Here is a 16,014-nt window from a genome sequence, read left to right on the forward strand (position 1 = left end):
ATGTGTCAGTGATTAACAGCCAAGCTGACAGGCTGTTTTCTCTCTGTAGGGCCCTGTTGGACCTTCCGGAGCTCCGGGCTTCCCTGGCTCTCCTGGTGCAAAGGTGAGTCACGCATCTACTTAACTGAAGCCCTCGCCACCTCGTCATCTTCACCTTTGTTGTGGTTATTCTATGTTGCATTGTTTTCCTCCTTTCTTTCTATTAGAACACAAGCAGAATAACTAAAGTGTGAATCACTTACTTATGATTTTTCACCAAACTAAAGTTTTGAAAGTGAATATATGTTTTAGGAAGACTTTCTTTATTAGAGTAAAAAAGTTATTATCTCAGAAAATGTCTGTACCCAGCTCAGGGAGGATTTTGCAGGGACAAGATGAAATGCTTTCGTGAAATTGGAGAGGTCTGCTCTGAAAAGTGCTTTAAAACACCATCTGTGTGGAAAATTGGGGGAGGGTGGGGGGGGGATTAAAGTGCTATTTTCCCTCTCTCACTCCCCTTACTGTCTTTCTTCTTCTTTTGTGTCTCTGGTTTGCATCTGATTTATTTCTCCTCCATGGCAGACAGCCTCAGATCTGTTCTCAAGGGGTCTGTGCTGGTGGTGTGCTTTCTTCTTCGAGCCCCTTGATTGTTTAAGAAATCTTTTAGGAATTGCAAATGGAGCGTCTCTTTAGAAAACTCATGAGTTTTTTTCTTGGAATAGTAAAGGGAAGCTAGGCTCAAAATGTGAAAAGGTGTGTGTGTTTATAGATGTCATCATTACATTCAAAAATACGCATAGTATAGTCTTATGTTTGAATGCCTTTATGTAAGTGTATGTTTTTATGTCACATAGTGGGGAAACTTCAAAAGGCTCATATTACATTTTTCTGTTGTACCTTCAGAAACCTTCTCACCTGCTTGTTAACACCCTGAGTGTCCATGAAATGCAGCCTCATTTGAGTTTTTTTTCTCCCATGTGAGCCTGAGGAGCGAACCTTTGCAGTTAACAGTCAACACAAAAAAAGCTAGAAAGAGATAAACAACACACACACATATGAACCTCAGCTGAATAAACTGAATAAACCATGGTCTTGAAATAAACAAATCGAAACTGGCCAGCTTTTCTTCAGCTCCTGCTGCAGATGAACTGCATTATCCAGCAGTCACTGAGCTACTGTCTCTAATATGCTAAGATTTGGCAGAGGTCTCCTTTTGTTTCAGTTTTAGAGTTAGTAAAAATATTGGCATTGACAAAAAGCTTGCTGAGATTAAAAAAATAAGAACTCATCTACAGTATTGCATCAGCATTTTTGCACATACTTTTGAGTTCTGCTATGTTATAGCTACTACTGGGGTCTGAAAAGCCTGCAAAGCTGCAGCAATGACAAAGACATTTCATGCGTCAGCATGAGGTTGCATAGTGTGGTAAAATCTCTGGCCTGTGTGCATAGGAGGTCGGGGATCAGAATATTAAGTTAGTCCTAAGGCTTTTTAATACTGAACCAGAAGAAAAATATTCTAATATCCTGGCTGCATTACAAATGATCCCATTTACTTGTAAGGCAAAGAACAGTTTTAATAACAGCAATAAAACTGGCTGTTTATGAGCCAGGCTGCTGTTTTGGTCACACTATACATCCTTACTCCTCAGTAGTAAGAGGCAAAAAACTGAAACTATGCTTTCATGGATTTCTGCCAGGCTTAATTTTTCACGCATATAAAATTGTTCAAAGAGGAATTGTTAACCTAAACTATGATCTTTTTCGAAACCTGAACAAGTAATTTTTTTCTGCTAAATCTGGTATTACTGCAACTGAAAACTGAAAGTAATAATAATAAGGGCCGCAGGGTGACTCAAGCCCAGCTATCATGGGGCAAGAGGCAGAGAACATCCTGAACAGGTCGCCAGTCTGTCGCAGTGCACTGAAAACATTCATTATATTTATTTATTTTATTTTATCACAAGCCTGCATAAATCAGAGGGCTGCATCAGGAAGGGCATCTGGGGTAAAAATTTGCGCCAAATCCAACATGTGGGTCCATCCACTGTGACCACTAGTGAAATAAGGAAGCAGCCAAACGTACCTTTACTGTAAATGTACCAAAGTTGGTTATAGGCAAAGTTTAATCTATAGCCAGATATTAAAAGCATCCTAAAAACAAAAACAATTCACAATATCAACATCAGAGATAAGAAACATACCAAAGAGAAGCAAGATGGCAACAAGAGGAAAAAGTCAACATAAATTAAAAGAAAGCTTTCTGATTAAGTGCATTTCTGCCAGAAAACCCTGAAGGCACACTCCTCGCACCAGCCACAGGCCCTAACAACTGGCATTCATAAACTGTATATAAAAGTTGGTAGTAGCCACAGAGACTTCACGCAGGTTCTAATGACCAGCAGGTCCCCCTGCTGGTTATTAGAAAGAATGCAGGTTTAAGGTACTTCTACATGGCTTAGCCTTTCAGATCCAGAAGCTGTCTCCATCAAAGTCTAGAGCAGTATTTTACTTTTAAAGGTGCATAAAACACAATGCAAGAGGAAAAGGAAAAAAAATGGTCTCCTTGTGTTTGTGCAGGTTTTCTCCAGGAGTTCCAGTTTCTTATGTCTTCAACAAACCTGCTAGGTTAATGTTGCCTATTTTGGGCACAGGATACTCTGATATGAGATATTCCTAATCTTCAGAGTTTAAGTTTACTTTCTGGTTTAAAAAAAAAAAAAGAGCAGCACCAACTGGACCGCAGATATACCGTAAATCAATACCATCTTTTAATGATTAGGGGTGCTACAACCAAATAAACAATTAACCTCATAATATACACATTAAAAGGCCTTGCTCTACTTTTTAATTCTATTCACATCTGTTTAAAAAAAAAAAAAAGCCCATGTGGAAGTCTGTTGGCTATAACAGACTTTTTAACACTGTCTTTTTTCAGTTACTCTGTGAACTCTACTAACGTATTGATTGTTTTTGTTTTGTGTTGTGGATCAGGGAGAAGCTGGACCTACTGGTGCTCGTGGACCTGAGGGTGCTCAGGGACCTCGTGGAGAGTCTGGTACTCCTGGCTCACCTGGACCCTCTGGCGCGTCTGTAAGTGAGATTATAAACATGTAGTAAATCTTTATAAAGAATATTCATCTTAATCTGTCATTTCATGATTTTTTTTTTTTTTTTTTAGCAAGTGTTTGTCTTTGTTATATGTTTGTGTCAGAAACGTAGCTGAGGACTTGTTAGAACACTCTTTAATGAACTGTGTGCTGTGGAAAGAGTGTTTTTGCTGGACAGACTGGTATTACTGTAGACCCACCCACACCGGCCTGTCAAATAAGCCCCTGAACCCTTTCATCAACATCACCTGGCATTTTTCAACCTTCAGCTGGATATGATTTTAAACTTTTTCAAATATTGTTACAGTTCTTTTGTTACATTTGAATAGTCAGTGTTTAGGTCATTCTGATACTGTGAATTCATGCTATAATTAGAAGGCAGAACCTGGGTTAATTTGTTCAACCTTCCATGTAACCATCAGAGACTGCAGAAGTACCCCCTGCAGTATAATTAACTTGGGTTTTGAATGACTGGATTAGGCCAATCAGTCCTAAAACAAGAACCATTTATTGCATTTCTCTCTCTCCCCCTTTTTCAGGGAAACCCTGGTACTGATGGTATCCCCGGTGCAAAAGGATCTTCTGTAAGTTTTCATAATTAGACATATTAATAATAATTACACAATATATTTGCATCATTTATAGAACATATGCAGTACACTGTTATTGAATCTGACCTATTTAGCTGCATATGAGCTTTATTATGAGCTTTTGAGTTCCATCTTTAAAAGCTGAAATGTTTCTAGGTAGTTTCACTTTGTACTGGTGGCCTAAACTGGCGTCAAGGTTGAAGATTCAGAGACCAAACAGTTGGCTGACTCTCTCTCTCTTTGTAGGGTGCTCCTGGCATTGCTGGTGCTCCTGGTTTCCCTGGACCTCGTGGGCCTCCCGGGCCTCAGGGAGCCACTGGACCTCTTGGTCCAAAGGGAACATCTGTATGTACTTAATGAACCATTCACAAAATAAAAGATAGCCCCTTTTATTTATTCCCAGTTTAACTGACAACTTGGTGTTTGTTGTTCATTTCATATCCCAAATAATTAGAGGGGCACTGAAAAAAAAATTCATTTCTTTTTTTGCTCTCCCTCTCTGTCTGTCTGAATATCCATCACTGCTTAGGGAGACCCAGGTATTCCAGGGTTCAAGGGAGAGGCTGGACCCAAAGGAGAACTTGTGAGTTATGTTTTCTTCTGCTTGTCTCTGTATTCCCTGATAGTTCATCAGCAAAACTGAATTCAAACATTGATACAGTACTTTATGGAAAAAGCAGACATGCACTCCAGGTTATGTTGTCTGGCAGAGCAAGTGCCTGTAAACATTTCCACATAGCTTAGGGAATGCAAATCGTATAAAACCATATTACTTTATTATATAAAAAGACAGCATATTTTTCCCTTTCTGTAGTAACTTTGTCTGTTATTTGTGTGTTTCCAGGGACCACCTGGTCTTCAGGGAGCACCTGGCCCACAAGGAGAAGAAGGCAAGAGAGGACCCAGAGGTGAGCCTGGTGCTGCTGGACCACGGGGGCCTCCTGGAGAGAGAGTAAGTGCCACCCAATTACTTGAAAGCAGGTTATTTTTTGTTTTTTGTTTTTCCCAGTTCTTTAAAATGTATGCTGAACTCTTGAGAAAGCAATATTAAATATGTCGTAGTACATCACATTGTCCAAGGTTTTCCTACAATACTCATTCATTAAAGTTGCTGTTATTGTTGACAATGTGATAAATAGGTATGTATTACAGATTTTGAGAAAGTATGGCCTTTTCCTACATTTTTAATGTGAATAATTTCAACAATAATTTCAATAATTTAGATCCAAAATAAAACTTCGCCTTATTTTGTTGGGCAAAATTTGCAACCCATTTAAGGACCGCTGTGAGATTGGGATATAGCTATTTTAAATCTGATTTTGTGCTTTCCATTTAGGGAGCCCCTGGTAACCGTGGTTTCCCTGGTCAGGACGGTCTGGCTGGTCTCAAGGTGAGTGTCATGAAGGTAGCACTGAGATTGCAGAGAAGAGTTTTTGTTTATAAGAAGGAATGGGGAAAATAGGCTCCGAAAAGCCAAAATGAGCTGTGGAGCATAAAGAGTACGCTTAACTGGGGAAGGAAAGGAAAAAAGTGCTTAGGAAATTTATGCATCTGGTCCATCAGTACTTGCAGGTGTATATGTGTGTAACTGGCAGTCAGTGGAGATACCAGTGTGGCCCCATACTGCATTATTATAGGTCTCCCTAAATGTCCTTCTCAAATATTTAGTTTGTATATATTTGACTGCACTGTGGCAGGGAAAACACAATGTATATGAATAAAGCAGCTGACATGATTTGGGCAAAAGATTTCTCTGAGCATTAATTGACTCTGTTGTCTCTGATGACTTCCCCAAAGATAATTTTTCACCTCATTAAGTCATAACAATTCTTAAATCAAGTTAAATTGCACAAATCATCTGGCACATTTTAAAACGATGAAGTCAATGAGGCATGTAATAAATTCTTGCACCTCTCTGAGGTTCACACTGAACTCACAAATTAATGAAGGTCACAATAAAAAATTGTATTTTCTTTGAAGGGCAAAGAGTGAAATTTGTCAGCGCTCTGATTTCCCCTAGATTTCACCTGGTGCTTATAGAGATAGCAGTGGCACATGCAACCTCCCACAAGATGGCAGCATAGCTCACAAACCCATCATGCACAACTGACCTACATGTCCCATATCACCAAAGCTGCCATCTCGTTAAACGTTATCTTTCCACAGACAGTTTAATTTATATCACAATTAATTTGTCTGATCTTAAATCTTCTCATCTCTTGCTGGTCAATGAAATTCATTTAGCCTAATAAAAGGGAAACTCATTTCCTCTGGGGTTTGAGATTTGTCACATCCTCTGTGTTTGACTGACTGACTTGTACTTTGCACTCTTTCTCATAACACAGGGAGCCCCCGGTGAGCGTGGACCCCCTGGAGCCAGTGGTCCCAAGGGTGCCAGTGGTGACCCCGGCCGTCCCGGAGAGTCTGGTCTGCCCGGTGCCAGAGTAAGTCCTTCCTGTAAAATGCATTATCACGCCTGGATGCTGATGGCCTGCAGACACTAGCTTTAATCATTAAGATCATTAGTAAAACTAAATTTCACCAACTATTAAGGAAAGTTCACAACGTAACTGAAGGGTATAGACAGATAGATAGACAGATAGATAGATAGATAGATAGATAGATAGATAGATAGATAGATAGATAGATAGATAGATAGATAGATAGATAGATAGATAGATAGATAGATAGATAGATAGATAGATAGATAGATAGATAGATAGATAGATAGATAGATAGATAGATAGATAGCATTTGTACTTCCTTTTGCAAAATATTTAAGCTGCAGCACTAGATTGTCATTGTTTGTGAGCAGTCACCAACATGAAATTTGAAAATGGAGTAAATGAAGCATGTGAGCAATGTGCTCTCATTCGTGTTTCCGTTCTTAGTCATTTCCATCACCAGGTGTTGCTTCCTGCACAGGGGGCTCATCAGAGGTGTAAAATCAGTTTCACATTGTGCCATATGTTCTGTAATCCCACCTTTCTTTAGCATACGTCTGCAAAGAGATGCCTGATGACTCATCCAGATTTAGCCTGCGATTCTCTTTCCCTTCTCTGATAGGGTCTGACTGGACGCCCCGGGGATGCTGGACCGCAAGGCAAAGTTGGACCTTCTGTACGTTCACATTTTCCTGTTGTAACAGCAATAATTTAATTGCTGTTGTTTATTTGTAAATGAATAGAAATAACTACACAGTGCGCATCCTGATGCTGTATTAAAGCCGTGTGTTATTTTTACTATCAGAGAGAGACTTGTAATTTTACACAATGTGCTCTCATCACATAATGACTCATGAGTGGTTTCATCAAATTGAATTGTAGGAGTTTTATCCGCCCATTATCCACCAGCCTTATACTGTAGCTTGCTTCAACACTAACAATGAATTCAGGGGTTAGGCGTTTTGTTCCATTTTCTAGGCAGTCTCCCTATTTTTAATCATAATACTTAATCCTTATTTCTATACACTTTGTTAATGGTAAAGAACATGTGACAGTATATATGTAAACTCTATGAACTGTGTTTGGACCAGAATTTTTGGACCACATTTTATTTATTTACTGGGATCATGAAATTGGCTTTTCCATATTCTCAGTCAAATAATGCATTTCTCTGTTTGCCCCCACTCCAAAACTTTAGGCCCAATTATGACCAGATGGTCTGAGGAATTACTCCTCTCCCCTACACTGTCAAAATCCTCTCTTCACAATATGTCATTACGTTTACTGTATATTAATTAGATTTTGTAATTACAGCTATAATTTCTATGTACATCAGACATATGGCAGTTATTTACAGTTTGACTTGACTTTACTTAACCAGGGAGCACCTGGTGAGGATGGTCGTCCAGGACCCCCCGGCCCACAGGGAGCCCGAGGACAGCCTGGAGTCATGGGATTCCCTGGACCCAAGGGAGCAACTGTAAGTAGTTGTGATGTATTTTTAAGAAAGTACCTTCTGTATGACAATAATGCTTTGCCTTCATTTTAGGCCCAAATACTGTAGGATATTTATTTGCTCATTCTAAAAATAAGTCCACAATTCAAAAGTGCACAATATACCTGTTCAGTGATGTCTGGAGTGCTGCTGAGTAATTTTATATCATTTGATGTGCATCATCACATCATCATCACATCATCATCATTTCCTCTAGAAATAGGTGCTAGAGGAAGGGGATCAGCAGTAGCTGACCACTAACCACTGCATTTTATGACTGTTTTTATAAGGGTGAACCTGGCAAGTCTGGAGAGAAAGGATTGGCCGGAGCGCCTGGTCTGAGAGTATGTTTCCATTTTATGATATTTATTAAAATTGAGCATGCTCAGATGTTTAGATACAGCTTTAGCTACACTAATTTTAAAATATATGTGTTTATAAAGCATTAATTAATCAGGTACATAACAACATAAACATCTGATATGCTATAATAAAGTGTGTTTTTAGGCTAAATATTGTCAGAAACATCAAACTATTAATCAGGTTCATTTTTACAATTAATGTTTTTAAACAGGGAGCTTTACATTCAGTAGTTGCTGTGATCTACTGTCATTTCTTAGTCTAGCTTCTACATGTGAAGCTCAGTTATGACTCAGTTATATATCTGTCAGATGTCTGCCCAGTTAAAAGCACCACCTTTGCCTTTAGTGCTGATATCTGTCAACCGTTCTCCTCCACCTCCCCTCCCCCTCCTCCTTTCTTCCTCTCTTCAGGGTCTGCCTGGCAAAGATGGAGAAACTGGCCCAGCTGGACCCCCAGGCCCCGCTGTACGTATCTCTATCTCTCCCATGCCACTTTATATACCTTCAACACTGATATTATCTGTCCCTTTTCCAAGTCTGCACTTAGAAGCAGCCATTGCTATCTCCATTCCCCAGACTGCTTCTATGATAGCTCTGTCTGGGGGGGGGGGGGGGGGGGGGGGGGGGGGGGGTCCTTGACAAAATTGTCTGTACATTACATCACACCATCACTGACTCACAGATTTTCAGCTTGTTTTGAAGATTGTGTTTTACCGCCCTAAACAAGCTTAATTAGAGAACAGTTTGCCTATTAGAAATCATGTATCCCTGTAATGTTTACTGAGAAGTAGAAGATTTTGCAATATTTTCCCACCATTGTAGCTATCAAAGTCATATGTCAAATTGTAAAAATATTACTAAATGATAGAAGGTGACTGTGATTGTGACTTGTGGGTTATCTTTTAGGGTCCTGCTGGAGAAAGAGGAGAGCAAGGACAGCCTGGTCCTTCAGGCTTCCAGGTGAGTCTGTAAGCTTAAAGCTTTACTGTAAAAGGTTTGGTAAAGTCTGAGTTTATGAATGGAACTTTTCCCTAATTGTGTCTGAGAGCATATTTGCAGTTGTATCACTGTTTGTACAGCTACACATAGAAACTTCAATTGTTCCATTTATTGCTTTTCTTCTACTGAGCAGTGCTAAAATCAGGAATAAGGCTTGAATCACTTCTACCAAGGCAGCTCACTCTCTGGGCAGTATTTACTAAGTGATAGTATTGTATTTTTTATATTTTCCTTTGTTTTCTTTGTTCTTTTTGAACGTACTTTAAGAGGTTTGTGAGGCAGTAAAAATAATGCATTTTGGGGTCAACTTGAAAGAAAGGCAGATCTGAAATGTAAAAGTGACATCAGATGTCAAATGTGACATAATATTTGAATGCAAACTATAATGTGACATTTAGAATCCCCATCTACCAGGATCATTTCCTAAATAACACCAGTACAAAGGAAGCAGAATTTGAAGAATAGTTTTACAGATAAAAGAGATTTTATGAAAGTTTGACCCAATGACCTTGAAGAAAGGGTCAGAGATCCAAAGTAACATGATATTTAGAATCCCCATATATTATTCCCTATATGCCTATATGTTGCCAATGGAAACAACAGCAGTAAGAAACATAGTTTTAAATAGCTCTGTATAGCATTATTATGACTTTGACCTTCAGATCAATCTATTGACCTTGAAGGAGAGGTCAAGTGTGACATGATATTTTAAATCTTTATATAATATATGTTGGAAATACACACCACACTTGTAAGAATCATAGTTTCTAAGTTATAAGGCTTTCTGTCAATTTTCAACCAATAAATCATTAAGTTGACCTCGAAAACAAGTTTTAATGGATTGCTAACATGACCCCACTAAAAATGTTTATCAGAATTCATTCAAAACTTTTCAAGTTATCGTGTTTACAGATAGAATGACACACACGCATTTGGACACTACCAAAACAACCTCCTTGGCCGAGGTAATTACACGGTGTAAGAGTTGTAAGCAGCAAACAGAAAATGTGTGCTTATGAAAGTTACGCTTACTATATAGTTAGAAATCTGCAACTTTTAGCTACCTGCCATCAATGATTAATGTTGCCGATTAGAAGTAATTCTAATGCTTCAGCAATAATCTGCTAAACAAAATGTACTAGTCTTTTTCTGTACATGAACTTTTGTTGGGGTTTGCTTGTTTCTGTTTAGAAATTTTAGGGCCAGAGCACCAAGTGGTACGAAAGTCTTGTATCTGCTGGAATTATTTTTATTCTTCCAAATGACTCACATTTTTGGGGGGTTAGAGGTGCTCAAAATGCAGCTCAAATGTACATTTTCAGTGCTTGGAAACAGTCCAGCCTGAACACATCTATATTGACAAAATTAATGAGCAACCTACACATTATGCCTACAGGAGCTGCTCAGCCTTGAAACCAATGTCATGAAGCTCCCAGCACACAGTTTTTGTGCTGATGTTAATAATGGAGGAGGGTTGGATCTATGCGCCGTATCCCACTCTGTAACTTTGTGTGGTCTGCCACTTCTTGGCTTAGTTGCTGCGATTCCTAAATGCTTTCACTTTGCAATAATACTAATTACAGTAGATTATAGAATATCTAGAAGGGAAGAAATTTCACAACCTGACTTGTTACAGTGGCATCCTATTACAGTACCACAAAAAAAGAGAATGTTGTTCCCTGACCACACATTCACAGGTCTTTCCCAAATTTAGTCTCAGAGAGACTCAGTGGCATATGCGACAAACATAATTCAATCCACAGGACGTGATATGTAACTCCTGCGTGCAACCTTATAAGGCTCCAGTCCTGAAGATATAATAATGGCCACAATAAAACCATTTGACTGCAGCACGTTCTGAAGTGCAGAAAGGTGAAATCTTGGATCCTCACTGCTTTCAGCTTTAATGCTTCTTCTTTCCTGTAAACAGGGTCTTCCTGGCCCTCCTGGCCCACCTGGTGAGGGAGGAAAGCCTGGAGATCAGGTTTGTGCACTTTCATTGATCAAACAAGATAAATATTTGTAGTATACAAATATAATGTATAAATACAGTATATGATATGCATTTCTGGACTTACTCCACGGTAATGACTCAGATTAATTACACAGGTAATTAAACTATTTAGGTGCTGTTATTTTTTCCAAAGTTATCAGATAATATCAGTGAATGCAAAAGTGTAGTCTTAAGATGTTGTCAAGTTTTTGAACTGTTAAAATATATATTTATTCTTGATATGCAGTATTTAGCTTTAATTATTGTTAATTGTGCTAGGAGTTTAAAGCATAACCACAACCTCTCTTTCTTTTTAACCATTCAAGGGTGTTCCTGGAGAGGCTGGATCTGCTGGTGCCACTGGACCTAGAGTAAGTTCACAGTCTTAATATAATTTCATTATACTGTGGTCTGCTGATTAATATACACACTGCTGATTGTCGCCATGCAACCATTCAGGGAGAACGTGGTTTCCCTGGAGAGAGAGGAGCCGCCGGCCCTCAGGGTCTGCAAGGACCCAGAGGTCTGCCTGGAACTCCTGGAACCGATGGACCCAAGGTGAGTCCAGCAGCCATATAAAAGGCATATTTTTTTTAATTATTAAAAGTCGTTCCTTGAGGTGCACCCAAACCACTGGCTATCATGGCCATATTTTTCAGAATTCTTATCACAGGCAGTAGAAACACAGCAGTCTGAGCGTATAATTGAATAATAATTAGCCCAGGTGTTTGTGACCTAAGCTGTGTGCACTCAGTCTTTCAGTGTACAGTTGGTATTTTCAACCTAAAATTGAAGTACACAACATTAATCCTCACTCAGCTTCACTGAATTTTTTTTTTTTTAAATGAATCATTTAGTTTCCCAGCTAGAAGCAACTAGAGGTTTTTGTCTAGATTGATTTTACTTGATTCCAGTGCACCTTGCATCTCATACTTTGTCTCCAAACTGCTCAACCTGAGCTATCCCTCCGATGTCCACATTTCTAATCTTGTATTTCCTGGTCACTCCTAATGAAAATCTTAGCATCTTCAATGCCACCTCCAGCTCCGCCTCTTGTTTTTTTGTCACTGCCACCATCTCCACACCATATATCATTGCAGGTCTCACTACTATCTTGTAAACTTCTTGCTGGTATCTTTCTGTCACAAATCACCCCTGACACTTGTCTCCACCCGATGCACCCTGCCGGCACCCTCTGCTTCAACTCTCTTATGCGCCACCCTTTGCTTTGAATATAATAAAGACTGAGAAGGAAGTTAATTTTATGCACAACTGTTAAAATTGCTAACATTTTGATTTGCTCAGATTCACCATTTTTTTTAAGGAGAAAGGTAATTCATTCCAATGTTTTAAAGCACAATATCTAAAGTTTTGTTGTCCTGGTGTTTGGACATTCAGAGTTAACATATGACAAATCATGTATGCAGACACTGTAAACATGGGAGACAGGGTAAAAGTCTCAAAAATGTGATGGGGCAGTTTTGTTGTGAATATTGTAGATGACGGTTAAAGATAAGTGATCCACCCTCACTGGAACATTTAGCTATGTTGTTGTATGGAAGCTATTGAACACAGAAGTTTGGTGACATGCAGTTGAGGATATAGAACATATTTCTGTTAAGCTATGCTTCATATTTTTCCTCAAAGTTTTTGTTTTTGTTTTTTGTTTTTTTTTGGGTTTTTTGGGGTTTTTTTGGGGGGGGGGGGGTATCTTCTGAATAACTGGTCTGGGGGAAATGATCCAAAAGTAAACACTGTTTTGTCATAAGCCAAAAAAGTTGAGGATTACTGGTTGGTGTACCATCACTTCCCACAGCTGAATGTCAGTCAGCAGTTCAGCTATGTCAGTCTCAGTTTCTCTCATCTCACCTGCCTACTTTTCATTCTTTACCAAATTTTTTTCTTATTTCATAAAATTATAATATTTTAAAACAAAATAATATATTTTCTACTTTTCTTCAACAGCCGGCTCATTGTGTTTCCAGTCAAGCTATACCCTCATTTACCATCTGTCAGCAAATTCCATCTACTGCAGTGATTTGCCAAAATGGCACTGTGAGCAGAGGAAGAGCTCAGCGAGGCTGCAATTCCCACTATGGGATTGTTATCTGGTCAAATTTTAATCCCAGTTTCTTGGTTTTCATCCCCAGACAGGAGTGGTTAGAGGATGAGGATTATAGGGCGTGTGTGATGGTGGTGATGATGAAGGAGGGATGAACCAACAGTCTGTAGTGGAAAAAAAACAGGTTTCTGAAAAACATGCTGATTTATTGTACAAGAGGCATTGTTTATCGGACCCTTTTAAGTTTGAATATTATTTTATAGTATTCACAGCCAGCATAACATTGTGGTTGTGTTAGCCATGTGGTTATGGTTTAATGACTGGAGATAGACAGATCTATGGGCTGCAAGTGAAAGCACTGCAGTGCTGCTGACATTTTGACTTGTTGTGACCTGAAGAAGTATGTAAAAAATCAAAGTCTACATTTGTTTTCGCTATTTTGGCTTTGATGTGTGAAATTAATATTTTTGCCTTGATGATAAAACCCCTTTCTCCTTTTAAATATAGAATTCAAGGAAAGCATACATCACAGCAAGACGCATGGAAATTAATTTTAATTTATGTTTAAATTAAAATTGAGAAACTATTTAGGAAGTTAGGTTTTTTTTTCATGTTCTTCTGTGTGAAGAAGAAATGCAAAAAGTCAGGAAGAGTTTATTTTCTCTTTTATTCTTTCAGTCATCTTTTAACCTTGAAGACAACAGGCAGAGACAAAGATGAGCATCGGCCTCTTTTGTTGAATGAGCAGATGTTTTCTCACCATCTTAGCACCATGTCTGCGTTTCTGACACATACTGTATTATTAAGAAAAGCCTGAGCAGACTCTATGTGAAATGTGACAGAACATGATCACAAATCTTTTTGCAAATCTTTCAAAAGACCTTGACTGTATCGGGAAGTACAAAGCATCTTTGTGCATGTGTAGCAGGTGCTTAGGTAAAGCAAACAGCTGAAATCCCTTCTGTGTATTTCTGAACCCAGTCCTGTTGTCTCCTTTTATTTCTGATCCATCATAGGGAGCAATTGGACCTGCTGGTGGTCCAGGAGCTCAGGGACCCCCTGGCCTGCAGGGTATGCCTGGAGAGAGAGGAGGTGCTGGTATTCCTGGACCCAAAGGAGACAGAGTAAGCCATGATGGGAACCAAGCATTGACAAACTGAAAATATAAACACTGAATTTGTGGAATTTTCTCTACTTGAGCATGAGTTTTATGCATATTTTCTTGTCAAGGAACAGACTCTTATTTATTTTTTTATCCCCACAGGGAGATGTTGGAGAGAAAGGACCTGAAGGTGCTCCAGGCAAAGATGGAGCCAGAGTGAGTGACTGTCGTTCATTTTGGTTTTCATGAATTATAGTACCTGCTGCTGAATACAGATAGAACTACTTTCATTTATTTCCTGGAAATAAAATGTTCATAGAATGTATATGTTTATCGACATATATTTATGTATTATATACAGTTTATTATACATTAAACATTTTATGCAGTCTAAACCTTAGAATCTAAAAATGTTGAATTCATTATAAACTGTAAAAACACTGTTTTTGTGTTTCGCATTACAGGGTCTCACCGGTCCCATTGGTCCCCCTGGTCCTGCTGGTCCCAATGGTGAGAAGGTGAGTGTTTTTTTTGCTATCAGATGTATTTAATATAACTATTGTGATGTCTTGTTCTGGGCAAGCCTTCTTTTTGGACTCTGTTAATAGTATAAATAGGCTTCTACAATTAATTTAATTTTTTTTTGAGTTTTAGAAATAAATTGCTGTGTATCCAAACCAGCTGTATGATGTGTGTTGCTGATGTTGTTCCTGTGTTTTTCTGCAGGGTGAATCTGGTCCTGCTGGTCCTTCTGGAGCTCCTGGTGTCCGTGGTGTTCCTGTGAGTGTCACAGTTTAGCTGCTATCTGTTCATTCTAAAAGTCAAATAACATTGTTTTAATATAGAAACATATACAATTAGAAATTCAGTGCATTAGTATTAGCATCAGAGAGTTTTAGGATGTGTGGATGTGGTATGTTCTTGTAGATTGTATCCAGTATCTTCTCCTCCACCTGGTTTATAGTGTCACAGTTCAACACATTAACCTAAACTATCATCTTTAAATTTTATTTCTTTCTTCTTTTCCACCCTCCCCTGGGTTTAGGAGGATTTCTTTACACTTTTCAGTTTCCCTTTAGAGCAAGACATTTTGAAATATTGGAGATGCTAGCTTTAAAACAGATCAACCATCTCTCTCACTTGTCCTAACCTCTGAATTTTTATTTATTTATTTTTGCCCCTGTTCCTTCATCTTTCAGGGTGACAGGGGTGAGACTGGACCTCCTGGACCTGCTGGATTTGCTGGACCCCCAGTAAGTTGAACGATATCACTGTGACCTTCTCTTACTGTAACTGTGCAGACTACTGAGTGACGTGTTGTGCTTGGACTTGCTAACAAAGTTATAGAAGTAACAGGAGTGCAATCTTAATTAACATCTTGTCCAGAGTGATGTAAGTGATACACCTTGTTTATTTTGGACTTGGTTATATATAGTAAAAAAAGAGTAATGAGCTGCAAGGTGACAGACATCTACATGGCAAAGCTTTTCTATCACGAATATCCAAACACTTGGATGTCTGACTGCCTTACCTCAGTTTCAGCCCTCGCTGAACTATTTTTTTGTCTTGACACATGTTCTGTTTCCTCAGTGTTTCATCGATGGAGGGATATTATTGTGTTGACTGTCAGAAGTCTTTGTGTCACGCACTCATTTAGTTATTCCCAAAGACACGAGATAGACATGGAATACGCGTCTTTTAATAAGCTGCATCCCTCCAAATAGATTTCATCAATCTATTTGTGATAACACAATTTAGCTCAAGTTTTTTTTTTCCACCTTTACCTTACACAATGATTAATTATTGATTTTGTGTCAGGTTGAATAAGACTACAAGGTGTCTAAATACTTTTTGATTCAGAGCTCACAGACAGAAACA

At 38.7% G+C, this 16,014-nt stretch overlaps 1 protein-coding gene across 3 annotated transcripts in view; it reads left to right on the forward strand.

Moving 5' to 3' along the window:
• The window catches only part of col2a1b (collagen, type II, alpha 1b), a 45,537-nt gene that overhangs the window by 16,544 nt on the left and 12,979 nt on the right, over positions 1-16,014 (forward strand). For all 3 annotated transcript variants that reach the window (XM_030728530.1, XM_030728531.1, XM_030728532.1), the window contains 21 exons: positions 50-103; positions 2,974-3,072; positions 3,629-3,673; positions 3,926-4,024; positions 4,209-4,262; positions 4,524-4,631; positions 5,016-5,069; positions 6,025-6,123; positions 6,746-6,799; positions 7,505-7,603; positions 7,909-7,962; positions 8,392-8,445; positions 8,887-8,940; positions 10,910-10,963; positions 11,299-11,343; positions 11,432-11,530; positions 14,051-14,158; positions 14,299-14,352; positions 14,601-14,654; positions 14,863-14,916; positions 15,336-15,389. In XM_030728530.1, coding sequence (XP_030584390.1) covers positions 50-103; positions 2,974-3,072; positions 3,629-3,673; positions 3,926-4,024; positions 4,209-4,262; positions 4,524-4,631; positions 5,016-5,069; positions 6,025-6,123; positions 6,746-6,799; positions 7,505-7,603; positions 7,909-7,962; positions 8,392-8,445; positions 8,887-8,940; positions 10,910-10,963; positions 11,299-11,343; positions 11,432-11,530; positions 14,051-14,158; positions 14,299-14,352; positions 14,601-14,654; positions 14,863-14,916; positions 15,336-15,389 — 1,449 coding nt within the window. The remainder of the gene's footprint in view (positions 1-49; positions 104-2,973; positions 3,073-3,628; positions 3,674-3,925; positions 4,025-4,208; positions 4,263-4,523; positions 4,632-5,015; positions 5,070-6,024; positions 6,124-6,745; positions 6,800-7,504; positions 7,604-7,908; positions 7,963-8,391; positions 8,446-8,886; positions 8,941-10,909; positions 10,964-11,298; positions 11,344-11,431; positions 11,531-14,050; positions 14,159-14,298; positions 14,353-14,600; positions 14,655-14,862; positions 14,917-15,335; positions 15,390-16,014) is intronic.

Source organism: Archocentrus centrarchus, chromosome 5 (assembly GCF_007364275.1).
Source record: "Archocentrus centrarchus isolate MPI-CPG fArcCen1 chromosome 5, fArcCen1, whole genome shotgun sequence".
Lineage (NCBI taxonomy): Eukaryota > Metazoa > Chordata > Actinopteri > Cichliformes > Cichlidae > Archocentrus > Archocentrus centrarchus.